Source organism: Vigna unguiculata, chromosome 2 (assembly GCF_037176805.1).
Source record: "Vigna unguiculata cultivar grain cowpea cultivar isolate G323 ecotype 2 chromosome 2, ASM3717680v1, whole genome shotgun sequence".
Lineage (NCBI taxonomy): Eukaryota > Viridiplantae > Streptophyta > Magnoliopsida > Fabales > Fabaceae > Vigna > Vigna unguiculata.
Window position 1 is genome coordinate 25618246 of NC_140793.1, and position 27227 is coordinate 25645472.

Sequence of the window (27227 nt, forward strand, 5' to 3'; positions counted from 1 at the left end):
GCACGTAGCTACGCACTGAATATCCATCTGTTCTTGTGGTTGTATATCGTGGATGCAAAATTTTAGTGCTTCTTCGTCGTTACCAATTCAAATACAATACGAATAAGTATATTTAATTTTTTTCTAACAATATCATTTTTTTTTCCAAAAATCAAATCGTTTCATATGCAATTGTTTTTTTTAATAATTAGAAGTTTAACAGGGAGCGTGTAAGAGCGTTTTGGACGCGTGAATTGTATTTTGTATCTTTAAATAGGAACACGCATTGGAAGAGTATTTTGTAAAATTGTGAAAAATGACATAGATGACAAAAGAAAAAAATATGAAAAATAAAGAAATAAAAGCAAAAAAAAATTCCTTGCTTAACAGCAGCTGCCAATGTGTTAAAACCAGACACGTCCTCTTCCCTTTTTTTGTCAGAAAGAAAAGAAAAAAAAAAGAGAAACAGAGAGAGAAATGGAGACAGAGACAGTGATGAATGAATGAAAAATGAATCTGGTATAAGTAAGTCATAGATTTCTTTTTCTCAGAACTCCACCTCTCTCTCTTTCTCTCTCTGGAACTTCACTCCATCAAGGTTCCAGAGAAAACCGCGTACTCTTTAAAACGCACCAACAGAAGAAAGAAAGAAAGAAAGAAAAACGCAGAACTCAAGAACATCCCAAGAAATTCCAGCAATGCCGTTTTTTCTTTAAGACCCTTTCATTTTCTTCCATCAAGAACCCGTTTTGCCACCGACCCATTACTCCAATGCTTCCCCTTCGCCTGAGCGCCGTCGTTTCTTCCCTCATTCTCTGCTTCCTCTTCCCCCCGTTCTTCTGTCTCGGAATCCGCTCTTTTCCGACCGCCGAGGACGGCGGCGCGTTCTTCCACTACGCGGAGGCACCGGAGTACCGAAATGGGGCGGGCTGCCCAGCTCCCTCAACCCACACCGCTATCCCCTCGTGCGACCCGTCTCTGGTCCACATCGCCATGACCCTCGACTCCGGCTACCTCCGCGGCTCCATCGCCGCCGTGCACTCCGTTCTCCGCCACTCCTCGTGCCCGGAAAGCGTGTTCTTCCACTTCGTCGCGGCGGAGTTCGACCCGGCAAGCCCGCGGGTCCTGACCCGTCTCGTTCGGTCCATCTTCCCTTCTTTGAACTTCAAAGTCTACATCTTTAGAGAAGACACGGTGATTAACCTAATCTCGTCTTCAATCAGACTGGCCTTGGAAAACCCGTTGAACTACGCGCGCAACTACCTCGGCGACATGCTGGACGCGTGCGTGGACCGCGTGATCTACCTGGACTCCGACGTGGTGGTGGTCGACGACGTGAGGAAGCTGTGGCGCGTGCCGCTCACGGACGCGCGCGTGATCGGTGCGCCGGAGTATTGCCACGCGAACTTCACGAAGTACTTCACCGAGGAGTTCTGGAACGACCCTTTACTCTCTCGCGTGTTCTCTTCTCGAAAGCCTTGTTATTTCAACACTGGGGTGATGGTGATGGATTTGGTGCGGTGGAGGGAGGGGAACTACAGGAAGAGGATTGAGAACTGGATGGAACTGCAGAGGAAAAAGAGGATTTATGATTTGGGTTCTCTGCCTCCTTTTTTGCTTGTTTTTGCAGGGAATGTTGAAGCCATTGATCATAGATGGAACCAGCATGGGCTTGGTGGGGACAACGTTAATGGGGTGTGCAGGTCTCTGCATCCCGGTCCTGTTAGTTTGTTACATTGGAGTGGAAAGGGGAAGCCATGGGTGAGGCTTGATGAGAAGAAACCATGTCCTTTGGATCGTCTTTGGGAGCCTTATGATTTGTACAAACCCAAACAAACGAGGGATAGGGTGAGAGATCAGAACTGGGGGTTCTCTTCTTCTATTTTGGTTGGCTATGCTCATGATTTGTTGTGATGATGATGATGAAGAAGAAGAAGATGATGATGATGGTGATTCTTTGGTACATTTGTTGTTCAGAGATTCTTTGTTAGCAGTGTACAGAACAGATTGAGTAGAAGAGATTGATTGGGGTTCTTCATTCTTTCTGTAGAATTTCTCTCTTTTCTTAAGACGTTTTTTAAAATTCTTGTGCTTTACAAAATATGAAATTTCGATTCTTTTCTCTGCTGGTGGAGGGTTCCATTGGAACGATTTTGGTGGGTGGGTTCAGTTCCTTGTATGGGACCATTGATTGTATGTGCGAAACCAAGTGCAGAATAACAGACAGTTGTTCATTGTTTTATTTGGATTCAGTTTCTATCACCCTTTTGTTTCCTTTCCTACCTGACAATTTCACATTCAATAGTGCGGTGAGGTTGAACAATCTGGTGTTGAACACGTACCAAAGTTAAACTTTGCTCTTCATTGACATTTTCGAACACCGTAAAATATGAAAAATTGTTGAATTATCTGGTGGTGTGTAAAGCAAAATTCCAAATTAGGATAAATATAGGTAGAGTGAATAAATGAAAAGACAAAGCGGAAGGCACATTGGCACTTGTCATGTTATGATTGAGAATTGATCACGGAATGACTATGAATTAAGGCTAATAAAGGGCGAAATAAAGTGCACATGAAAGGGTGTTTGTTTGAAGTTGTGGTTGGTTCGCTCACGGTTGTTTCCTTTGCCATGAGGAAACTGAAATCATCGTAGTTTTCACTTATCCGCAACTTTAGACCACAAAACAGCTAATGCTATTTGGAAAGTTCTTGGCGTAAGGATTAATCATTGCAGTTTCATCTTGACTCGCAATTTTCGTCACAGGCGTCATTTCACACAGTCTTCTCAAGACTTCCATGAGAATCCAAGGAACGCATTCGTAGGAATTGGTATAAGAATAACACTATTATTGGTTTATACTTTATACCATTATGCCACTTTTTTTTCATTTTTCTTTAATTTCCATTGTATATGCCATTTGTCCAACATGAAGTCATGCCTTGCTGTTCTGGTTTACCAAAGTTGACCACATGAGGTGTACCGTTACAATGTCTGTTTCAAATGAAATTAACAAATTTCGCGTTTGCTTACTCAATTAAACTATTGGGAAAATGCGGTCATTCTTAATATTCTTAGTGCTAATTGTCAATTGCATTATTTGCAACATGTCGTCTAACAGAAAAGAGTTCCATAAAAAATGATCCAGGAACAAAAAGTTAAACAGTTGTTGCAGAGGTATAAAAAGAATTGGAGTTTGCCAGAGCCATGTATTTCCTCAATTGAAATCTTAATGCCAAACTGTGTTTTTTTTTTTTCCCTATTTTATTCGGATATAAAAATAAGAAAAATGTCACATTGAAAGCACTATTAGCCTAATGTGCTACCAGAACATGATGTATAGAAGGAACAAACATTAAAATTCGGAGTACAAAACATGTTGGCAACTGCCAATTGCATTGTTTGCGTCATGTCTGCAGAAAAAAATGACATCAAAGGACTATGATTGAGGAACAGAAAGGTGAAGAAGATACTGTAGTAGTATAAACAGAAGTAACTTTTGCTATAGAAACATTGATATCATAAGGGGTTTGAATTTATACACTCCTTTTTCATCAACCTTGCAAAAAAGGTGCCAGCTATATGAACCGTGTCAACAAATTAAAAACAGGAAAAAAAAAAAGGACAAATCATACTTCTCACTCCACAATAATATTCAATACATGACTCTCAGATCAGCCATCTGATTTTAATTTGATTATTAAACATGTAATGTTGTAACATGACTGTTTCGATGTCTTTTTCTGTTCATTTTAAATATGTGAATCTAACACCATGTTCCCACCTAGAATCCCAAGCAAAATGCAATAAGAAATTAAGGATATTATTAGTGACAATAACTGGATCACCTCCATCACCAGCATAATCAATTAATCATCCCCCAAGGTTTCTACGAATTGTTTCTACTTCTCTGCCAGTAATTTGGAAACCCTTCTTGAGAATTTCATCAAAAATTTCAGGCTTGCTGGCAAATGTTGCAAGTGATGCTATTTGAGTACCTGGGTTCTGGCTATTTAAACCAGAAAGCGCTAGTGCTGGTTCCCTTAACGCATTGTTGGACAAGAAATGTATCAGGCCCTTTGGGAACACAAAAGACTCACCGGGCTTCAGGTTCTGGGTAAACACACGGTTATTTGTGTCAATAAAGCCCACAAGAAGCTGGCCCTTGAGGCAAGTGACCACTTCGGAGGCCCGCGGGTGGGAGTGAGGTGGCACGATCCCATTCGCCGCTATATCAACCCGGGCCAACACCAGGCCCAATGTGTTAAGCCCAGGAAGATTAACAGTGTTGGTGGCTGTGACACTGAAGCCAAATATGTTACTAGTGTTACCACTCTTAGACAAAGCAGAAGTCACAAAATTCGACGCTGTAACTTTATCTGGGTTGATACAGGGCACCCCATTAAGGAAAAATTCACCTTTGTTATCAGCAACACAGTAATCTTGAAGCGGGTCAGGGTCGGGTCTGGATTGGCCCAATAGAAGGAATAGGGTGAAGAAAAGTAATTGAAAATAGTTTCTCATTTTTGCTAGAATTGAAGAAACAAGTGAAAGGAGAATTTTTTTGATGTGTTACATTGTAACTTGCATAAGCGAAATTGTATATAAATAGTTGTAGAAGAGAAAGAGAGAGAAGGTGGTTGATGTTGATATTGATTTAACTTCCATGTGTGTTGTGGGGCGTGGTGATTGAGTAGCTTAAGAGCATAGGGTGAGGGAAACAAAGGCAAAACTTAAAGTAAGTGTGATCAATTCAAATTAAGCCACACACAAGAGGTGATGTGTACCTTCTATTTGACTGAAAATGATTTTTGATTATGATTTTGATTAACCACTATGTTTACCATTCCCAGGCCAAGTCCATTGCTGCTAATTCCATTCTTTATTTGGGCTTGGGCCCAATTTAGATCACGTTATGCAAATCTAACGGTGTCGTTGAGGTAGTAGGACTGATACGGCATCGTTTTCTGTTCTTATTTGAGGGTGTAGAGGGGGTAGGACCTTATATTATATGGTTATATAGTTTTAGTTCAGCCGATTCAATCATGGTCCACATGTAGCCCAAATGCTACATATTATAATAAATTTTGAGACTCGTCACATGCAAACTTTCCACTTTCCACACGCGGCGTGAGAGTTTTAGGTTGTGGCGATGTGGGCCTTCCTTCCTTGCCTTACATTGCTGCTTGATCTCATCCATGTATCTAATCTAATCTAATCATCACTGCATTGGGGTTAATGGGTCTCTTTCTTTGAACCATCTAGTATAGAGATATTCGTTAGTTTAGTGGGAGCAAGGAAAAAAAAATTAAGTGTGGTTGTGACTTGACTTGTGATCTCCTTGTTTTATTATTCAGTGCATGGTCACTTGTTTAGTTGAAGCTATATGATTTGAGTAATTATTTGCTAAAAAGGGTATAGTTTCTTTTTGTTCCTTTTTTTATTTTTAACCTTTGTACAAGGTTCTCCCTTCATCATTCTATGTCCTTTCGTTGTGTTGTGATTCAACGTTGTGTTGTGAAGTCTAATCCAAATTGATTCAACGTTGGCCCTCACTGGAAAGCAGTGGTACTTATTGGCGTTAAAAGTTACCAAGTTGTGATTTAGAAATATCGAGTAACTTTGCACTTTGCACTTTGCACTTTGCTCTAAGTTTTGCTTTTGGGATTGGATTTTTTTATTTTTATGATTGGGTTTTTGGTGTTGGGAGTTTCCTGAAGTGCCACAAGCAGACAAAGGGTGTTGTTACTGTAGACAAGTGAAGTAGAATTTGATGTGAAGGAAAAAAAAAAAAAAGAGTATTCTCTCACTCCAAATCCACATGCACATGTTCCTGCTATTCCCCTTTCTCATCATTTGCTGCAAATTATTTTAGACTCTTCTTTTTTTGTCCCATTGGGAGGACTCTTACTCCTGGTCTTTTCAGTGAGATATCCAGGAATGGTTATTCCCCAATTGCTTGTTTACAGGCCGTATAGTGCATAGCTTCTGTGGCGAAGTAGTAATTTACTTCCATTGGTGAATTTCTTGTGGATGCAACAGTGTTTGAAGATAAGGTAAACACGTTTGTCATTAAGGTTCTTTCAGATTAGAAGTTGATTATTTTTGTATTATTGTTGCAAATCTGTCTTGCTCTCTGCTTGGATCACATCCAAATTTATGATTGTTGAAATCCTGTGCTGTTTATGGTGGTGGTTGTGAGTTGTCTTTGTGTTGGTTGTTTGCAATTATGCACAAAAGTTTTTGTTTTTTTCCCTGATATTGAAGCAGATGGGAGAAAGTGCCGCTTCCAATCCTTCTTTGCAAGTGTCTGTTTCATTTGGGAGATTTGAGAACGATTCCTTGTCTTGGGAGAGATGGTCCTCTTTCTCTCCTAACAAGTACTTAGAAGAAGTTGAGAAGTGTGCCACACCTGGATCAGTGGCTCAGAAAAAAGCCTACTTTGAAGCCCATTACAAGAAGATTGCTGCCCGGAAAGCCGAATTGCTGGCTCAGGAGAAGCAGAAGGAGAATGATTCTTTCAGATCAGAAGAACAAGATGAAATAGATCTGGGTGGCAACACTGATGTACAACTTGATAAATCCGACACTCAAGGTTTCGATGAAGGAGTTACACAAGAAACCAGTTCTGTTGCTGAGATCCATAGGACCCATGTTAATGATTCTGAGGAGGAAGTTGCAGTTTCAAGAGATTACGAAAGTTCGCCGGTTGAGATGGAGAACAAGGAAGTGGAAAGTATATCACATGGTTCCTTCCAGATGGATGAACCTGAAGATGTATGCGTGAAACAAGAGGAAAGTCCTAACATTGAAGCTGAAGATGTGAAGGAAATTTCCCACGTTGTGTACAAGGACACAGCAAAGGCTTCAGAAGTTGAAGCAAAAGATGTGAAATTGGTTCAACCAAAGGAATCTAAGGTTTGATTCAATTCATATATCCATCAGATTTATGTTCTTTATTAAGGGTTGGCAATCTGGTTACCCTGGTTTTAATTTCTCTCCCTCTTATTTGGACAGGTTACCTCTGTGAACAAGGGTAGCAATGCAGCCAAGACAAAGAAGAAACCAATGCTACATACTTCTAAGGCATCCCAGATTTCCACACCAAAAAGTTCAAGGCCTGCATCAACTCCTTCCAAAACAGTAACACCTGCTTCTTCAACTAAAAAGGGAAGTTCTCCATCTTTGTCTAGGAGGCAAATTACTTCTAGTGGGGAGAGCAGAAAATTTGCTAACAAACCTTTGCACATGTCTCTGAGTTTGGCTCCAAGTAATCCTGAGCCAGCTCCTCAAGCTACCATGAGGAGATCTTTAATCATGGAGAAAATGGGGGATAAGGACATAGTCAAACGAGCATTTAAGACATTCCAGAACAGCTTCAACCAGCCAAAAGCTTCTGGTGAAGACAAATCTTTGATAAAGAAGCAGGTAATTGGAAATCTTTATGCACTACTGTTCATCATTGACAAATGTTTTTTATACAGTGCAAATAGTACTACACAACTGTAGAAAATCATATTGATTTAAAAATGTTTTTCTCTTTATTTCCTGTGCAGGTTCCTTCAAGAGGGACCGTGTCAAAGGTTCCAACATCTACGGCTTTGAGGAAAGAAAATGGACGGTAAAATTTTTAATCTGCACTGATAATGAGTTTTCATTGCACAAGCTTCTTTTTCTTTTGTATATTTCATAGTCCTTTTCTCTTTGTCTCTTTCATCCTACTGGTGCACTCAAGATTACCATTTGATGAGGTCATGTTTTTGTTGGTAGCTTTCTTTGGGAGAATTTTAAGCAAGGAAACTACCGATATTGTAGAATAGAGGAGGAAACGTAGCGAGTTATTGTTATGCAAATTGATTCAAATATATTTTATAACTTGTGATTTTGTCCAACACATCTGTTGTAATTTTAATTGAACCTTTTCCTTAAGCTGAAAATTTCTGTATATGACCCTCTCGAAATTATTTTTGAATAGGCCAACTAAGGTTGAGAGTGCGGATAAAAGTGGAAATGCTGTACGAACTTCTTTTGGCCCAAAAAGTGACATCAGAGCAGAGAAAGGAAAAGAGGTAGGACTAGCTCTTGGTTTTTTCCTATTACATTTCAGTGCCTATAACATGGAATATTCATAAGATTATGAGAATTCAACCTTTTCACTTTCTATTTCTTAATCAGTCTTCAAGAAAAATAGAGGAAAAATCTAATGCTAGAGAAGTAGAAAGAATGCGTCTTCAATCAAAAGTAAAGGTAAACGCCCTCTTTCATGCTCCAAACTGTTTTTCTAGAAATGACTAGCAGTTCCTACATTCCCTCTTGCTAATGGTAACTGTGTCTGCATATATCTACTGTACTAGGAAAAATGCTAGAAACACCCTCTTTGAATATGTTCCCTGGTGTTAACTGCTGTTAACCTTGTGAGTGCTACTTATTAAATAAACTTCACTTATGTTATAAGTTCATGGTTTTTAAGAAAATTTAACCAATTTTAAAGTATGTGTTAAACTGTTTATTCCAACACTCATGATACTTAGGTATTCTAATATGTATAATAGGTGATATGAGGTTATTAATAAAAAATGGACATTACTATTTTTCATCCATAAATGGCTTTCTGAACTCTATGCATCAAACGCAGGAGGAAAAAAAAGAGGCAGAGATGAAAAGGTTAAAACATAATGTCAAAGGCACATCCACACCAGCTTTTTACCGTGGTCAAAAAGTAGTAAAAAGTCGTCCAGAAAAGGTACAAGTTGTACATTTTATGCGAGATATGTACCCTACATAAATTGTAGTTTATACTTGTCTGCTGAATGTTTCTTAAATTCTTACCTTCGTTTTCACTTTGGGGGTAATAACTGATAATCTATTTTCTTTATATTTAATACTGTAAAGCAATTTGTAAAACAGCTACTATTGATTGCATTCTGTTTCTTGAGACACAACTGTAAATTACTAAAACAATAAAGCTTAACTTTGAATTGAAGTAAGCTGAAACTTGTGTTCTCAAGTTATAATTACTGGAGTCTGGTGATTGTTGACAAGAAAGGGAGATCTATGTGACCTAGTTGTTTTGTTATGCTGTAAGAATGAACCTGTTTCTTGCCAAATGAGCAATGTGGTTGATGATGATAATATAAGTTCTTTTTACAATATATATTCCGTTAACTGTTATTTGTAATTTCAGGGTGATGCTAAAAGTAAAAGTTAGAATCCTTGGTGTCCCCACAAGTGATAAAGGTGAAGAAGAAGGAGAAAAGAGGTTAAATACACCAGTGTATCAGGTAGACCTGTATGTTCAGAGGAAATGTTTGTGGAAACAGCTCAATGCTGTGATATTCATGTTTGGTAAGCAACAGTGGAGCTTATGAACATTATGAGGAGTAGGAGGAAGGAGTAGGCATCATTTATTGATGATAATTTTCTTCCTTGCACCCCTCGTAGGCATTGTGTTGATTAGGAAATAATATTGTATAATGTAATGTAAGAAATGCAAATATCTGTTGTCATTGGTTGCATTATTATTCTGCTTCTCTACCCGTCCTATGTGGGTGATTGATATGGTTTTTAACATGTTGTAGACCATGTATCTCTAAGAAGCTAAGGTGATATAAAAGTTGTCTAAAGTTCAACTCGCCTATCTCCCCCATTCACATGCAATGATGCAAGACTTTGTTACATTGGGAAACATGATTGAAGAATTTTCAGAACCAAGGAACAAGACTAATTAAGTGGGTTACACAAAGCAGATTAATTTCAGTATCAATTTTGACTTATGTTCTCTCCAATATACACTAATCAGAAATAAATATTGCTGGATGTGCTACCTATACGAGGAAGAATTCTTATGCTAGCAACTTGAAATTTTGAACTTATACAATAGCCTCTATCTCTCTCTCTCTCTCTCTCTCTCTCTCTCTCTCTCTCTCTATATATATATATATATATATATATATATATATATATACTTTTTGTCTTTTGTTTTTTTTATTATCCTTTCTTTTTCTTCCCTTTATTTTGTAGTTAGAGTATACAAGAAAAATCCTGTGTAACTGCGTACGGTTATGGAGCTGTGGGATAATGCTTTTGCATGTACACAAATGCATACATAAAAAGAGAAGTACAATTATCACTGAAAAGTTAAAAGGCACACAACATTTATAATACATAGGAAACTTGCTAAAAGAAACTTGCAGAAATAATTGTATGCGGGAATTCAATTTATGAATGTTTTCTGACGCAAACAGAGAGCTATGCAGCCAAGATAGTAATGTCAAATTTGTCGTGTATTATGTTAAAATAAAATCATTGATGACACGAATTCATTTGTCTATCCTAACGTTGCTCTATTAGTTCATGCGCACAATCAGTTTACTTTTTGGGCAATGCTAAGTCAGCTTCTTTGGTGTCATACCTCAGATAAATAAAATAAAACCCATTAGTTGAACATTCAAATACAATAGAAAATGAGAAGAAACGGAGCACGTTATGAACTTCTGGATGATAACAAAAAGAATCCAAGATCTGTGTATATACATGAGACTTAAAATGCTCAAGAACAATAGTTCTCTGTACAAGTGACACGGTTAAAATTTGGAAAATTGTTGACACTACAAGAATGTTTTAGCTTCTGAATTTGACAGACAAACTGGCTCTAACAATGCCCTCATAGTATTTTCAAACCTCCATTGGTTAGCACTTTGCAACACAAGATCCTCCGCCACAAACTGGGAGTGATGTTATCATTTTGAACTGGGTTTTAGCACTTCAGCTCCATTATGTAAATGGTCCCAAAGATCAGGTTGCGTGTGTTAGCAAATCCTAGATTTCGATGACATGCAATGTTAAACCTCCAAAGTCCTTTGTGCTGGTTCCTCTGCAGACTATTACAGTGTTAGACTTAATTTACCTTAGGCGTCTTCCTCTTCTGCATGTTACGAGCAATCTCAATGCATGCTTGATCAACCATTCCCAGAAAATCTTTAACTATGACGAATAGATAAAGAGGGTGTTCTGCACTATCTTTTGAAGCTCCTCCTTGATAATAATCTGTTGTTTTTTTCACAATTTGCATCACCCTTGTTTGCTCTTCCCTCACTAATCTCAATTCTTCCTCAGCATTTTCAAGAAAACGGTTCATTTCTCTCACAAAGTTCCCTCCCTTGTCATTTTCACACTGGGAAACAAGTTCTCTAATCTGAACAATCCTGGCCGAGAGTGCTGAGATTGAACCAACAAAAGCGTTGTAATCTGTAACGGCAGCTTTCTTCACGTTGGAAAACTCAGAACTGATCCCTCCCACAACTGGCAATCCTAGTGTTATGTATTCCTTCTGTCTTTGTTCATTTGAAGCAGAAGAGTTTTGAGAGTCATCACTGTAGTTACTGTTCCTGCTGCTACTACGACTCAAACTGTGGCTGCGGTTGAGAACAGCACGTTTTCCTTCAGAACGAACAACTTCTTCAACCACAAAGTGAAGCAATGTGGTTTTTCCATCAGTGCTCTTGACATCGGAGAGCTTTCTTAGAGAAGCCATGTTGAAAGCTTGAGCATTACCCCTCTGAGTTCCTGCATTCATGCGATTTCCAGCCTTAAGCACTGCTTCAAGAAGTTTCACAAAGATTCCGTGGTTTCGAAGCTCCTTGCACCCCATCTCAAGGTTCTGCAGAAACTCCTTGATTTCTAGAATCTCGGAGTCATAATTCAACCTGAATAGCAAGGCATTCAATCGCTTAAAAGCTGAAGGAACAGCTTTGAGGATGTGACGTAGGAAAGTTTCGGCTTCAGCAAGTTTTGAAGGGTCTCCTTCATAGGCAAGTACAAGTGATTGCTCTTCTTCTGTTGGGGCTACTCTACCAAGCTTTTCAATGGTTTCTATATTAAGGCCTTGACCATCAATGAGTGCTTCGATAATCTCTTTACGAGCAACTGTCAGAGATTTCAAAACAATTGCAATGTTTTGTGATTTTCTTGGGTCAAGAAGGAAGGCATTTGAGGATGGAGCCAAAGCATCCTTGCTAGAACTCGTTGAGTTATTTTCTTTGGGGGCATTATCATTCCGGTTGGTGGCGACTACCCCGAAGAGAGCTTCCATAAGATCATCATCAACCCTGTAGTTTAATAAATCATCAACCAATGCTAAAATGGAGGAATCAAAATTTAGATAATTACAAAATCTAGTTTACTAGGATTATACCTGAAAGAACCACGGTCCATTTTGTCCCACACCATAGAGTGATCAAGGTTGGTATTCACCTTATCCCAATGTAATGGCTTAAGTTTCACCTCTGGAGAAGTTTCTCCTTGCTTACTTGTGGTACCTGTTGTTCTTTCAATAGGATTCGGTGGCGGTTTTGATGAAGACTTCAAACCATTTGCCTTTGGCGGAGGAGGTGGTGGTGCTGGACTCTTTCTAGGAGGGATTGGAGGAGGAGGTGGAGGAGGAGGAGCTGCTACAGCAGAGTTCATGTTTTGTGGAATTGGAGGAGGAGGAGGAGGTGCTGGTGCTGGTATTAGAGCTTCATTATTTTTATCAGGTACTTTTGGAGGGGCCAATGGTGTTGCAGAATTTGTAATGTTTGGAATTGATGAGAAAAAAGTGGAGATTGGTTTTGGTGATGAAGGGGTAAAGGAAGGAGAAGATGGTTGTGTAGGAGAGCCTCCAAGTGATGAAGGAACAGTGGGAGGAGGAGCAGGAGGTGGAATTCTCATGATTGTGTAGGACTCTTCTGGAAGAAATATGTTCATGTGAGAAGTTGAAGATTTGTCTCTAAGAAGAGGAGTTTCTTGAATGGATTCATTTCTCTTCCCTGGATTTCCCTCATGATCATCATCTTCTTTACCTTTGTGACCATCCAACACCTCCCTTTGGAAATCCTTTTGTGGTATCTTCTTACCTTCAAGTTTTCTCCAATAAACCACATCCAAACCATCCTCATCAACGATCAGTCCCTTCACGTTTCCTTCCATTCTCTGAAACACCTCCACCTGAGGTGCAACATGATGCCTTTCTACAGCAGAAGCAGTGTTCTTTGTTGCCTCCTTTCTCTTCCTTGTTCTGAAGCACCTTCTAACCAAGAAGAAAACCAAACCAGAAACAACAAGAGTGCTTGCTGCAGTGGCAGCCACTGCTGTTCCCACCTTACTGTTTGATGAAGAGGCTTTTGTTGCAGATGATGGTGGTGATGCCTGTGGCTGAGAAGGTTGGATTGGGAGGGGTGGTTCTGAAGTTTGGATTGGATAAAATGTTTCAATATTCTGAGGATTATTGTTCTCACAATAGCAGGTTGGTATCACAAAGCCTTGCAAAACAACAAGGCTCACAACAAGAACAAACATCATGTTCAAATGTTCAAAGACACGGATTCTGAGGAACAAAGATTACAAATACAAAAGCTATTGTACTGTTTCTACAAGATGGCCATTGCAAGTTTTGTCCTTCATTGTCTTGCGCTATTGGTTTTGCTAGCTGAAAATTTCAACACAAGTAAAGACGTTAAATATAATATCAACCTTCCATGTGCATTCCAATTTCACATTGCAATGACCAACATGACCCTACCCTTGAAACGACCAAACATTGCAGTTTAGGATGGTTTAGTCATTTAGCAACTCCATTAAAGATTTGGTCGTGCTTTCAAATGGAAACTGATTTACAAAGTCAAAACATTGTTATTGAGGTACAGGTTTGAAGTGGCACAATGATGATTCAAAGGGTTTTTCAAATGACATAAATGTCGTGTAGTACAGCAATCTTACAAGGTCTGACTTGGGCTTTTTTGTAGAAACGTGATTTTGAAATTGTAGCAGCCTTCGATAAAGTATTGATTTAAAAGCTTAAAAATAAGAAGAAATACCAATTCCACTGTAAAGGGTTTAGCTGCAGGATTAGTTGACTTAAGAGGCTTACCAAATTTGGTTGACTTAATGGTCTTGCTAAGGCCAACCCCGCGTTGAATATTCAGTATTCAAGAGAGTGGCCTAACATTAAGGTGCAGTGGTTCAACAATGTAAATAGGGTCATATATATTCTTTTAATCTCTAAAATGATTTTAAGAATAAAATCATGATAAGAGTATGAGATCCTACCGTAAACAATGCCTTAGATATTGTAATTCACCCAAATAGAATTAAATTGGTAAATGTAATATAATAATTAATATATTACAAATAAATTTGGCTTCCTAAAAACATTAAATACCATTTTTCTTAAATATAATATGTAACCAGATTATCATTTATAAAATTAATTGATTGAATTTTATATTTTTTTTGGTATCTGTAAATTTATTAAAAATGTCTTAATTAATATGTTTGAAATATTTATTTTGAAGATATATTTCAGCGCCTAAGTTTGTCAGAAATAATAAAATTAATAAAGGACTAAGATATGGTTACACAAGAGTGAAAAAAGTAGTGAAATTAAACTTTTAATTTTTTTTAAGAATAAAAATTTAATCAAATCTAACAGATTAATTGTTTTCATATCCTCTTAATTATAATGTATATCAAATTTCACATAATTTCTTTCTTTTTATATAGATACGTTATCTAGTTATAAATATTTAAGTATTTTCAAATATCATATTATACTTAAAATCAAGTGATGTACTTATAAATAATTTTGAAATTCTATGAAACTTTATATACATGATCTAATTAATAAGAATATGAAACTCAAACGATGGATTACTTAAATTTGCATTCGACAAAAAAATTGAAGAGATAATTTAACTAACTTTTACATACAGTGTATACTAATTTGATACTAAAGTATGGAACATATTATTTAACTTACAATTTTTAGAGGAGATAATTGTCTTTTCACTTATCAAATTATTATTTCTTATTAGGTTTAAAATTTACTTCTAACTAGAAAAAGAATTATAAAGAAAACCATACATTGTTTAAAATATTTACACTATCATCAAACTAGAAATATTTTTTTAATATGATTTTTGAGGCAGTTACGTTAAAATCCAATAAACTTATCATTACATGGTAGTTTGTAATTGAATTACAAGGGTGACTTAGAGTGTATACACACTTATAATAGTTTTAGAGTTCCATACTTAACCCTTTAACCCCCTTAACCCCAAAGTTCCTCTTTGAAAGTCTAAGTGTTACATTTTTTTTAGAATCAGATATCATAACAATTTGTATTATTTAGACTATGATAGGAGGAACAACAACCCAACAATCAAAAAAATCAATATGCACCATAAATAATTTCTCCAAATTTACTAGAATATGTGTGGAACAATAATAATATAAAATGACAACAATAATCATAAAATATAACACTAAAATTTAGATCAATCAAATTCTACTAACATCAAATATAGGTATAAGAAAGTTAAATCAAAAGTACAAATAAGAATCTCTAACAAGCCGATGCATCGAACAATGATGCTCTCAAATAAGAACAAAAGAAAGAGAAATATAGGAAAATAGTGTAAGATTGATTCCTCTAACCACACATGTCTAATTGACCATCACAATTATCAAAATAAAGAATCATATGTCACGAACCTGTTGTGTCATTTTACTTGAGAGTTTGGTGAATATGTCAACACATTTTTTTCTCTCTTCTCTCTTTTAAAGGTTGTAATTTTTATACACTTTCTTTACATAAAAAAACCCTTATGCATTCAGGTTAAGTGAAAAAAAAAACCCTAACTTAGTTAGACTTTTTAAACTTTTTTTTATTTAAATAATTGAATATTTAATTTTAAGTTGAAATTAATTTTTTTTATTTGATTCAAATCTTATCTTAATAACCACACACTTAAACAAGCAATTCCATAATAAAATGATAATTTATCATTTCAATGCTACGGATGAGAATAAGGAATTTAATAATACATCATAATAACTTTTAATTTTAAGGATTCACAATTTTTAAATATATATTATGCAAATTCATGAATGTGATTTGCATTGCTTTAGAACTTTACAAAATTTCCAAAAATATGAATAATAATATCTCTAACATCTTGTTAGGTATTACTAAGCAAAGTTGTTTGAAACTTCTTCAAAGAATCACATTATTTTTTTCTAAATGATTTATTTAAACTAATAAGATTTTTGGATCTTAGAATATTTCTCAAAATTCTACACGATGCTTCAAAACAATACTTATTTGACATTGATGTGTCATTCCAAATTATTAACTTTTGGGTTTGCAAAAATTGAGTTATGTTACTTCCATGAATTGTATTATAACTTAAACATTCATTTATCGACAATAAAATTAAAAATAAAAATAAATAAGATGTCATTTGTCCTCCCATAAAAAGAAGAGAAACAATTCTACTTGAAATAATAATCGAAACTATATATAATATGACCTTCTAGTTTAAGAGTTACTGATAAAATATTTCATTTAAATGCCTTTCATATTCCTCCATACTCACACAAGAAAAATAAACAATTATAATCACTCAAAATTTTGTCATAATCTCTTTCTATGCATTCAATTGCTTACATGTTATTTTTGACATAAAATAATCTTGTATGTAGGTCATTCAATTTTGTGACTAAACTCATCAGCCATAAATCTATTTTGTTATTAAGTTTCATTACTCATGAGAGAATATGATAAGCTTGAATTTTTTTGTTCAAAAACTAGACTTTTACGATAACATTGAAGCATATTTTTAATTTCTATTGCAAAAATTTCTAATATCATGCAAAATAATGAAATAGATTATTTTTTCTTACCATAATGACAAAAAAATAATTAAGAAGCATAATGATAACAAATAAAATATATTTTACATTTTAATAATCTTTTTTCTTTTATGTTGAATGTTATTAGCTAATATAATTTTCAATTTTTCCCCACCCAAACCGCTTCAAATCTCATGATTGAATTTCAGATCAATAATGTAACACATAATTTGCATAATTTAAATTCAAATCTTAATTCACTATCTTCTACAATTTCATCGGTAAATTCTTTGTCATCAATTAACAAACTTAATATATAATATATAATTTTTTTTAGTTATTGTAAGTTATTATGTTCACTATTATAATATGTGCATCCTTTTAAACAAATAAAATGAATTCTTAAGCTCCATAGGAAAGAATATCTACAAAAACTTAACTTTTGTGACTTCGCCGTATGACTTTGTGGTAAAATCACTATTTGAAAATTTATAATGTTTAATGTCCCTTACTTTAGGATATAACATTTAGTTCCTTAACTCTATTATAAAAAAATATTATATTATTAATATATTTTATTAATAATTTCTTTTTAATAAAATAATTTTTATTAATGAATTTTATTAAAAAAATAATAATCACGATATTTATTAATAAACTTTTTATCTTCGATAATAACAAACAAATTTTCTTACCTATTGGTTAAATTTATTGATAAGAATTAGTCATCTAATTTCTTTTACCGAAATATTTTTGTGATTATTGACAGATTTTATTTGTTAATAAATTTGTTTCTTTTTTGTTATTCCATGACATCGATATTGTGTTACTCTCTCTATTTTTTAATACATGATAGTATTTTTATTTCCTCTTAAATGACTCTTTAATTATTTAGAATATGAAATATTAAGTTTTAGAACTAAGGGTAAAGAAAATAAATATATATCCATTTCAATAATATTGAATTGTTTAATTTTTTAACATAAACATTGATATTTCTTCTGAAGTTTAGCATTTAAGTGTTTCAAATATTAATAAAATTTAAAAAATAATTTTAGTCCTAACGTGTTACTTTTATTAATTATTAATTTAATGAGAAAATATTGTTTTTATAAGTGACTATCTTTTAAAGTTACTGTACTTAATTGCAAAATAGACAGAGATAAAAATAAATGTTAATTAAGCCAAAAAATCCATACACAATTATAAAATTATCAATAAAGAAGAGATCATAAAGATACTGAGACATACACATTATTGTCTTCGAAAAAAACAAGTCTCAGTTGCACAAACACAAAATAATATCCGTTAATTCTCTAAAGTACAACAATATATCATATTGATTCGGTGTGGAACCAATTTATGAATCTTATAAAACATTTTTAAAAGATAAATATAATATAAAAATAAAAATTTAACTAAAATTTTTGTGTGTATTATAAATTTTTTTATGTGGATATGTGATATTTATAAGTAAAAAAGAATAAAAAGTAATACATCTCATTAAATATGATAAGTACAGTAATCGTTAAAATATTTAACAACAAACATAAAAATAGAAACTTTAACAAGAATATTTTTTAAGAATAATTTATTTATATTGTTCTTATTATATTATAGTATTAAAAAATAAAAAATTTGATAGTTGAAAATAATATATTATAATCATATTCAATATCTTTTATTATGAATTGCAGTGTATTAATATTAAAAACTCTGGCAATAAAATATTATTTTACAATCATGTTAATTTTTTTACTTTATTTTATTCAATAACAATTTAATTTTTTATTATAACATAACTAACCGAATATTACTACTACTATACTGTTTAAATTTTTGAAACAGTAACAGGTATATTTGTTTATTCAGATGGTGACCTTTAAACAACCAAAAGAGAAATTAAAAGAAATTAATATACTTTTTCCTAAACCGATCTTTTGGGTTTTCTTTGATTGGTTAATTTACAACAAATCATTCATTTGCACATTTTTCTACTTTTTCTACGGATTCGTAGTGTGAAAGATTCATAGCATTTCAAATAGCGTATTAGGGTATTTTTCTTCAAAGTGTATTTTTTTCAAAGGTAATTGTATTCTAGAAGATGACACAATTTCAATTAAGAATTTCTATACATAAGTATGAATGAGCTTAATTAGATTTGCTTGAAAAATAAAAAAAATAAAAAAGTTCCCTCAGTTTGCATGTCCACAGATTTCAGTTTTTCAACCCCATTTTTTTGTTTATGTTTGTTAAATCTGGGGGAAAATGTATTGCAAAAATGTAATGAATAAATAATTAACTTTGGGAGTTAACCTAAAAGTTTGGCAAAACAATGAAAAGTTTAATTAAGCCTAACTAAATATCCTATAATCAGATAATGGGTTTGGTACTTTAACACCGAAAGGAGTTATTGTTCAATTGTGCTATGTTTTAGATCATGATTTCAAATGAATTAGAGAATTCAATTCTATAACCATAATCGAAGCTAAAAAGGAAGAAAGACCAGTGAAGTAGTACTTCATGGATTTTGAATTATGAAAATCTTGACCACTTTTCTAATTAAATTTTCACCTAAGTTCAGCTTGTATTTCTATTTACTACAGAGTTTATTGTATAGAAAACAATTCAACTAGGAATATGATGTTAGCATTAATACTTCCTGCATTCATAATTTCTTAATGTTTTTTACTCTCTTTTTTTTTTCTTTATTTTAAAATCATTGTCATTTCTATTTAATGTCCAACAATCTTTTTTCAGTCCTATCGTAATTTGATTTATAGAGATTCTAATTTAAATTCTTTAATTCATTAAATGATATTAAAATATTAAAACAGATATGCTTTAATTAAATTATAATAAAACAATGCATTAGTAAATAAAACAATGATTTGTGTACATTAATTTAAAAAAGAAACAATGGTTTTGAAATGGTAAGATTAATTGAGCACTACCTCATTTAAATTGAAAATCACGATAAAATGAAATCCCAATAATTGGTTGTACAATAGTTCAAAGTTGATTTTGGGTGATGACTTAGCTTATTTCAGTCACAAATTAAACTTCAAAAATTTCTTCATGAACTATGAAATTCCCACCAAATTAACACACTCACCAAAAATATAATTAATGGATATATCCCCACAATAGAGAAAGCTAGATTGACTTTAGGTTAAGGGATTCTGATTCAACTTTCTTTGAAAAAATAATGTTTAATTCAATTTCAAACATATTTAATTGGGTTCTCACCAGTCGAAACTAAACCATGAGTACATAATAATGGTTTGCTTTTGTTATCTATTTATTGGGTATACTTAGTTTTGTATTGTGTTGCATCTTATGTTGGTATTAAGCTACTATATAAATTATACTTAAATTAAATTGCATTTAATAAAAGTTTAGCATCATGATAAGATAAAAAGTTAGATCTTATATATTATCATCCATGATAGTCTTGCTAATTAAGAAGAAAACTGCTGCTGTCTTATTATCATTGTAGAATGTTGGGAATTGAAAACTTTGTTTTTTTTTTTTTACATATACTCACAAACAGGAGTATAAAATTTAAATAAAAGATACAATAAACTTGGCGTCATTCGTCTCTTAAAATCTATATTTATAGATACTCAACAATTTTTTTTTGTCTTTGGTCATCTAATTTTTTTATTTAATTAAGTTTCATTTTTTGTTAAACCAATTTAATTTAGTCATTAACATTTGGTTTTTATAAACAACGTTAACATCTTATTTGATCATATCACGTGTATTACAAGGATTTCATGAAGTTACTAACAATTATGTTCTCAAAGTTTTAACCTGATAATGGGCCAAAGCTTCAATGTAAAATATATTGGTTATTTTGTTGGACTATTCGTTTGAGTTACTTTCGTGATTGTCAGAAATCTGTTTGGTGTGTAAAGAGTGTAGGTCTTTATAACATTGTTGTGTTTTTTTATTATTATTTATATGTAATTGTCTTGATCTACTTTTGTAAATTGAGACATCATTCTCCACATTCTTTTTCTATTTCCTATTATCCCCTTTTCGATTCATATTTGTTATCGATGTTAAAATAACTCAACGTAAATATTTAAATTCATTTTATTTTTAAATTTAAAATTTTTAAAACACATATTTTAAACTTATAACTTTTTTTAAATATTAAAAATATAAATATAAAGTTGTTGTTATAATTTTTAAATTTTAATATTTGAAATAATTAAGAAAACTAATAGCTTTGTTAGTTTTCTTCCATGATTTAGGGTTGAGATCATTCTTTCTTAGATGAGTTGTTTATTTTAATTTTTGTTATTCTTTACCTAATATCACGTGAATTAAACACTTTACATATTACTCTAATATTATTTTTTTAAATGATTGTTTAACTTATTTTTGTAAGTTCTACTATTCAATTCATATTAGTATTTAAAATATTTTCTCCATTAAACATTTTACGTAAATAGTGTCACGTTATTTGTTGTAATAATAAATTTTAGTAGACAATGCTATTTAATTTTAAATAACTCTTATAACCACTACATTACATTTTGCATAGGGTCAGTAGGAGAAGACAAAAAACTTTAATAGTAATTATTTCTACAATGTTGAGTACTTCTCCTTCATTGTAGTCTTGTATTATAGGTCTTCTAAAGGTTTTTTTTTTTTATCTTTTTGGAGTTCTTAGATACTATTTGCATAAGATACTCCCACACACAAGTTGGTTTCATTCTGAGTCAGATCGTAATAAATGTTTGTCAAAAAAGATCTCAAACTACTTTGTCTAGAACTTCTATTATGCATAGTGATATATCATCTTTTTGTAGATCTAATCGAGCCTCATTACTCAATTATCATCACTACACATGTTAACTGAGATTATCAATTTGATTAAGTGCTCTTTAGCTCAAGTGATGGAGTCTGTAGATTAGTCAATGGTGATTAATCATGATAATATTTGTGTTCTGAATGAATCTTCTCTTGCTAAGAATATTGATGGTAGTGTGTTTATGAAATATGATTCCTTGGCTGGTACGCATTCTTTGGAGAATGTCACTCTCATTGTCAATAGTTTGCCAGATTTACAATAATTAGATTCAAATCATAGTAGTTCAACGATAGTTCTTACTCCTTTGACGTCTAAATAGACTTGTTTTGGGAAGGAATTAAAAATAATTTTTAAATGGGCTAATATACTTGATAAGAGAAAATTCTATTAGTGAAAAGGATGATGAGTTCGTTTAAACTACAAGAAAGCTTGGTAGGGGTAGGTAGGCCAAAGAAAATTAATACTAAATCCTCCAAAACAAAAACTTCTGAATGTTAAAGTACTTTTTGGAATGTGAGAAAATTGACTAGTTATAATTTTTTAATATGTTGAGGAATTTGCTTTTTTTTTTATATATGGAGTTCAAAATATGGTATGATTTTTATGATGAAAATCATGAATTTTATTCTGGATTTAGTGTAGTCTAACATAATCAACTTAGGTCAGCTAACTAACCATGAATATAGTTATTGATTGAAATTATCTATGTAAATAAACTTAACTACTATTTGAAACTATAGATATAGTTTTAAGAACTTTAAGCATCGGACAATGGGTATTATTGAATTGAAAAAAGTAAAAAACTTGTCTGAGAAAGTGATTAAACAATTAAAAACTTTGGTGATGAAGAAATATGAAAGCTATTGCTGTGTTTTGTGTGTCTGATATAACAGCACCAGAAACATCCATTAACGATGCAGAATAATGAGTGCATGTGATGGAGTTTCTTTATTAGGCAAGTGGGTGACGAGGATTCTCCATTAAGCATATAAATTTAGCCCAATTAGGTAACAAAAAATGGTTTTAGATACGAGTTTGTGTGTGTCATCTACGATGAAGTTTGTCTACAATGGTAACAACAAATATGATAAGGCCCAGATATCAGATATGGCATAGTGACAGAATCAAACAAGAGAAAGCTGATTTTACGTATCACAATTTTGCCAAACATGAGGGACATCATTAAAACCAAACTTTGCACAATCATCACTTAAAGGCCACTTCGATTATGGGGCCAACCGACACATACAAAATTGGTGCCCAGTAGAAACTTTGTCTCCATCTTTCTTCTATTATGCCCTGCAATTTGGGTTTTATGGGCCCCCAATTAAACCATCCCTTACCCTTAATCACACAGGCCCAACTTCTTCTATCATTTCTAATTTTTGCATTATTCAAACATATATCTACTTAGATGGAGTTCAACATCATCACTATTAATAACAAAATTCTTTTTTTTATGTTTTTAATTTGATTCCATTTTTCATATATTCAAATGTGGAACCTTTCGCAAACCAGAACAGTCCCACCATACACCAATTAATTCACACATTATTGGTTGTCTTTATCCTATAATTGATTTGATGTACACTAAAAATCATTTTGAAAACATAGCCCCTTCTAAAATGAAAAAACATGTATAGACCTGTTGATTTTATTTTATACAGAAATTGGTTTTTTTTCTTCTTCTCGTATTTCCTCTGCTATAAATGTTTAGGTTTAAATCTCTTTCAAAAGATGTCTCAATTGTGTTTGCCGGATAAAATATATTTTTGATGTAAATATTTTGAAAATTGTTTTTTTACACCATATGCTTGACAACTCACTTTTAGAAATACTTTTATCATTAAAAAAGAGTTAACTTTTATATAAAAAAATTTTGAAATATGAAATTAGGTTAAGTATGTTTTTAATTTTTAAATTTTGACGAAAAAAATGAAATTTATAAACTTTAATACATTTTGGTTCTCACACTTTATAAATGTATAGATAGGGATGACAAAAATATCTGCGCCCGCAGATATCTCTGGATAAAATCCGCGATGGATAATTAGTATCCACGTGTATTTATTACCCGCAGGTAGCGGGCTAACAGGTATTTTAATACCCGCTTATAAATGGGTCGGATTCGGGTATCGTATTATCCGTACTCGCAGGTACATGTTACCTGTAAAATATTAAAATTAAAATTTAATTTAGATTTTATTAAGTTAAATTTAATTAAAATTAAAATTAAAATTATATTTTATTAGATTAAATTTAATTAAAATTAAAATTAAAATTTAATTTAATTTAATTATATTTTATTTTATTTTTATAATTTTATATTAAAAATTTTATAAAATATATATATATTTTAAATATTTGCAGGTATGCGGGTATCCACGGTACCCGCGAGTTTTTAAAAAATCCGCAGATATTTTTTAAGTGGGTACCCAACGAGTAAATGGACAGGTAACAGACAAATTTTTTTTTTGCAAGTCGGGTTGCAGGTATGCACTATCAGTACCTGACCTGTTGCCATCCCTATGTATAAATATAGTCATTTTTAACCTAATTATGCTAAAAAATTTTAACGTGTTAAATGTACTTCGTGCTAATATTTGAATTATTTATTCAATTTGATATATTTTTGCTTTAATATCTACCAAAAAAACGTATCAACAAAATTTAAGATAATTAAATTAAAAAAATTGTTAAAATTTTGAAAACAAAATATATCAATTTCAATTTTGACGTCAAACTCTAGGTACAACAATATAAACATAGTTAACTAATGAATATAAAGTGAGTAAAAATTTGTAGGGTATCAAAATAATGGCAGCCATTCATATAATTTTTTAAACTTGAAGGTGTCATGGAGAGAAGAAACTCTTTGAAATTGGTGTGGAGTATCTTCAAAATCTTTACAACCAGATGAAATATGAGTTGAAAGATGAGATTAGGGAAACATTGTTTCAGTGGAAGTAGAGAGCTTGACTCATAATTTGTAATAATCAGTTTTGGCAATGGCATTGTTCAGTCAACCCTTGATATTTCCATCCTCTGAAACAAGTGCTTTGGAAAGTGTGAGTCTCCTGTTTGCAGGTTAGAGAACTCTAACCTAATTAACAAGGCTATATCAGTAGCTGAAGGTTGCTTCTAACATGATTTTACAGTAAAAAAGAGAAGATGGTGAAAGCAGTGAAAGCAGCAATTGTGTTTATGGTTGGCACATTAGGTCAGTAACTTTGATCTCATAGCTGATTTTGAAGGCTACAGAATGTGGGAAAAGAGTGGAAAAAAGATTGGAAAAAGATGAAAAAAAAGGCACATGTGGATGAGTATGGTCCAGTATCAACAACCAAATATTCTGGTTCCTCTTCCACATGACAGAGGCAATGCTTTCTGATATTGCAGGTTTATTGCAGCCAAACCTCCTCCATCAGAGACAACCAGACAAGTACAGCAGTTCCAAGACCCCACCACACCTTCCCACCCTCTTCCTTAAGGGAACACTTCCAACATCTCCATTTCACATTTCTTTATTCTTTACACCAGACAAGATCTTGCAAACTATTATTCCATCTGTTTCACATCATTTCCAATCTTCACTCACACCACCCATTCTTTTTTTTTTTTCTTTTTTTCATTGCACCTTCTGCTAAAACATTGCAATAGTATTTTATTTCAATAACATCGTGGTTATGCTTCTTCCATAACGTTAACCCACCTTCGTACAACAAACAAACAAAACAAATTAGTAAAAGATAAGAGAGGGCCAATGCAACAAAAACCGTTACAGACACCAACAACGGGTAATTGCAATTTTTCGACCCCGGAGAGAGGAAACCAAAACCAATACATCTTAAGACCAAAAAAATAAACACTGCTGTGGATGCCGCCATCACGGAGAGTCAATCGCTGCTGCTGCTGCTGCTGCTGCTGCTCATTTTAAGCCGTCTGATTGGTGAAGATGTGGGAGACGATGACGGTGAAGAAACGGACGGTGATGATGAAAGTGTAGAAACGGACGGTGGCGATGATGATGATGACATGTCAGAGGTCTCTTCCTCTTCTTCTTCCACCAGCTTTCGTTTGTTGTTAATCTCAATCTCAACACCAACATCATCGACCACACCGCTTCCTCTGTCGTGGCTTCCAACCTTAACCTCTCTCGTTGTTGTCATGTATCCCTTCAACCGTTTCACGTCGGATAATTTCACCGGTTTCACTATGAAATCCTCTGCACCTTCCTCCAAGCATCTACATGGTTTCAAATTTTCCAATTCCTTTCAGATTTCTAAAACTTAACTAGAATTAGAAAAATGTAGCATGAAGGAAACAAATCATTAATCATAATACCTGTCTATGCGAGGCAAAACGTTTTCGGAAGACATAATCACTACCGGAATTTCCCTGAACATGGACGATTCCTGCATCGAGTAAAAAGTTTTCAGTTAGAATTATCAATCACAAGGAGAAATCAAGGGTTTATGATTAGAATTTGAATTATTAACTAATGAACCTTTATTTTCTTGAGCAATTCATAACCTGTCATCTCGGGCATGCAGTAGTCTGTGATAATTAGATCCACCTTCAAACTCGGCTGAGGAAAATAAAAAACAAAAACATAGAGCAGAAAATAAGCTATGGAAAATAAACGAAAGTGAAAAGAAAATTATAATGATACTGATACATACGACAAAACCCTCAGATTCAGAGGTCCTTCTCTGCTCGTCCAACCCCAGAAATTGCAGTGCTCTGATTCCACTGTCCACAGCTGTAACTGCAATTTTTCCATCCAAATAAAACCCAAAAAAAGAAAAAATCTTTAACAGAACACAGATAAAAGAGTAAGAAAAAAGAACAATATAAAACACCGAACAGTGTGTTTTGCTTTGATATGTTAAAGAACAGTTAATTACCTTTACAAGCTGAGATTTTGAGCAAGCGTTCAATGACCTTTCGATCAACGAGGCTGTCGTCGACGGCCAAAACATGAACCTCGTGAGAATCCTCCGGCGAGACATGATCGAAGGAAACGACGGCGTCTGTGTCCATCGAAAAGTGCAGAGGGAATTGTAAGCAGAGAGAAAGAAAGAAAGAAAGAAAGAAATAAAAGAACAGAAAGAGGATTCCTTAACATGGGTGAACAAATCTTAAATACAGTGTTATATTAATGAATGTGGCTATGTGACATGTTATGTTGTTGTTCCATAATATCCATCTGTCACCGCTTTTTTTTTTTAAATAATTATTACTACTATTGTAATAATAATAATAATGGTATAATAACAATAAAGTCTCTTTTGGAAAAATCAAATCTTAAAATCTTCTCTCTTTATTTATGTTTTTTGGAAGATGGCGCTGAGATTCTGAAATCCACTTTGGTTTGTGATCTCAAACGGAATTTCTTTTTCCTTTTTTCTTTTTTTTCTCTTTTCTGATCCCAAGCTAAGTAAGGTATTAATGACACGTCCTCAAACAAAATCTCGCGTGATTTTGGTCAATCTTGGGAGTTTGTGAACGACGTCGCACAGTGATTGGTGGGTGTGACAGCGTTGACCGAAGTCAAGGCTGAACCAAACAGCGCCGTCAAATTCCCAACGTCATTTTTTCACCGTTCCTCGTTTGGTAAGTGGTCGTGAAAGAAGAGAAGTCCTTAATTAATGCTAAGAAGATTTTTCTGATTTTGTGTGAGTTTATGTTTCTTTTTTGTGGGGTTGCAATAAATTGTAAGAGTATTTATGGGTGTAGAGTATCTATGCTAATCTT

General features: G+C 33.4%; 5 protein-coding genes across 8 annotated transcripts; 2 read left to right on the top strand and 3 right to left on the bottom strand.

The window, feature by feature from the left end:
• Positions 1-427: 427 nt before the first annotated feature.
• On the top strand, positions 428-2221 carry LGT8 (glucosyl transferase family 8). The gene has a single exon (XM_028057748.2). It carries the CDS (start codon positions 751-753, stop codon positions 1891-1893), a length of 1143 nt encoding a protein of 380 aa, XP_027913549.1. The 5' UTR covers positions 428-750; the 3' UTR covers positions 1894-2221.
• A 1234-nt stretch (positions 2222-3455) lies between these two features.
• Positions 3456-4566, bottom strand: GLP7 (germin-like protein 7). Its single transcript, XM_028057749.2, has one exon. The coding sequence runs from the start codon at positions 4499-4501 to the stop codon at positions 3851-3853; it is 651 nt and encodes a 216-aa protein (XP_027913550.2). The 5' UTR covers positions 4502-4566; the 3' UTR covers positions 3456-3850.
• A 679-nt stretch (positions 4567-5245) lies between these two features.
• LOC114173660 (neurofilament heavy protein) lies at positions 5246-9861 on the top strand. 3 transcript variants are annotated; one of them, XR_014993013.1, is made up of 9 exons: positions 5250-6033; positions 6248-6895; positions 6995-7405; positions 7534-7598; positions 7953-8046; positions 8153-8224; positions 8613-8720; positions 9162-9258; positions 9556-9861. XR_014993013.1 is itself a non-coding variant. In XM_028058167.2 (8 exons), the coding sequence occupies exons 2-8, from the start codon at positions 6248-6250 to the stop codon at positions 9183-9185; spliced, it is 1422 nt and encodes a 473-aa protein (XP_027913968.2). In that variant the 5' UTR covers positions 5246-6033; positions 6245-6247; the 3' UTR covers positions 9186-9498. The 3 variants fall into 3 exon arrangements, 2 of the variants coding, with proteins under 2 accessions (XP_027913968.2, XP_085526050.1); XM_028058167.2 differs by lacking the exon at positions 9556-9861 and having other exon boundaries at positions 5246-6033; positions 6245-6895; positions 9162-9498; XM_085669924.1 differs by lacking the exon at positions 9556-9861 and having other exon boundaries at positions 5252-6033; positions 9162-9498.
• Positions 9862-10475: 614 nt separating this feature from the next.
• On the bottom strand, positions 10476-13459 carry LOC114169422 (formin-like protein 4). The gene is made up of 2 exons (XM_028054565.2): positions 12171-13459; positions 10476-12084 (listed from the first exon to the last, which is right to left on the bottom strand). Exons 1-2 carry the CDS (start codon positions 13313-13315, stop codon positions 10875-10877), a joined length of 2355 nt encoding a protein of 784 aa, XP_027910366.2. The 5' UTR covers positions 13316-13459; the 3' UTR covers positions 10476-10874.
• Positions 13460-24691: 11232 nt separating this feature from the next.
• On the bottom strand, positions 24692-26646 carry ARR4 (response regulator 4). Of its 2 annotated transcripts, none has more exons than XM_085669975.1 (5): positions 26378-26646; positions 26153-26238; positions 26004-26058; positions 25815-25885; positions 24692-25715 (listed from the first exon to the last, which is right to left on the bottom strand). In XM_085669975.1, exons 1-5 carry the CDS (start codon positions 26511-26513, stop codon positions 25617-25619), a joined length of 447 nt encoding a protein of 148 aa, XP_085526101.1. In that variant the 5' UTR covers positions 26514-26646; the 3' UTR covers positions 24692-25616. The 2 variants fall into 2 exon arrangements, with proteins under 2 accessions (XP_085526101.1, XP_027912188.2); XM_028056387.2 differs by having other exon boundaries at positions 25978-26058.
• Positions 26647-27227: the final 581 nt, after the last annotated feature.

Excerpts from the sequence above, each read along its gene's own strand:
- LGT8 (XM_028057748.2), top strand. The coding sequence starts at position 751 with ATGCTTCCCCTTCGCCTGAGCGCCGTCGTTTCTTCCCTCATTCTCTGC.
- ARR4 (XM_028056387.2), bottom strand. The coding sequence starts at position 26,513 with ATGGACACAGACGCCGTCGTTTCCTTCGATCATGTCTCGCCGGAGGAT. Across the intron at positions 26,239-26,377 it reads CAAAATCTCAGCTTGTAAAG|TTACAGCTGTGGACAGTGGA; the intron begins GTAATTAACTGT and ends GAAAAATTGCAG. Across the intron at positions 26,059-26,152 it reads CTGAATCTGAGGGTTTTGTC|CCGAGTTTGAAGGTGGATCT; the intron begins GTATGTATCAGT and ends TATTTTCCTCAG.
- GLP7 (XM_028057749.2), bottom strand. The coding sequence starts at position 4,501 with ATGAGAAACTATTTTCAATTACTTTTCTTCACCCTATTCCTTCTATTG.
- LOC114173660 (XM_028058167.2), top strand. The coding sequence starts at position 6,248 with ATGGGAGAAAGTGCCGCTTCCAATCCTTCTTTGCAAGTGTCTGTTTCA. Across the intron at positions 7,599-7,952 it reads TTGAGGAAAGAAAATGGACG|GCCAACTAAGGTTGAGAGTG; the intron begins GTAAAATTTTTA and ends ATTTTTGAATAG. Across the intron at positions 8,225-8,612 it reads GTCTTCAATCAAAAGTAAAG|GAGGAAAAAAAAGAGGCAGA; the intron begins GTAAACGCCCTC and ends CATCAAACGCAG.
- LOC114169422 (XM_028054565.2), bottom strand. The coding sequence starts at position 13,315 with ATGATGTTTGTTCTTGTTGTGAGCCTTGTTGTTTTGCAAGGCTTTGTG. Across the intron at positions 12,085-12,170 it reads ATGGACCGTGGTTCTTTCAG|GGTTGATGATGATCTTATGG; the intron begins GTATAATCCTAG and ends ATTAAACTACAG.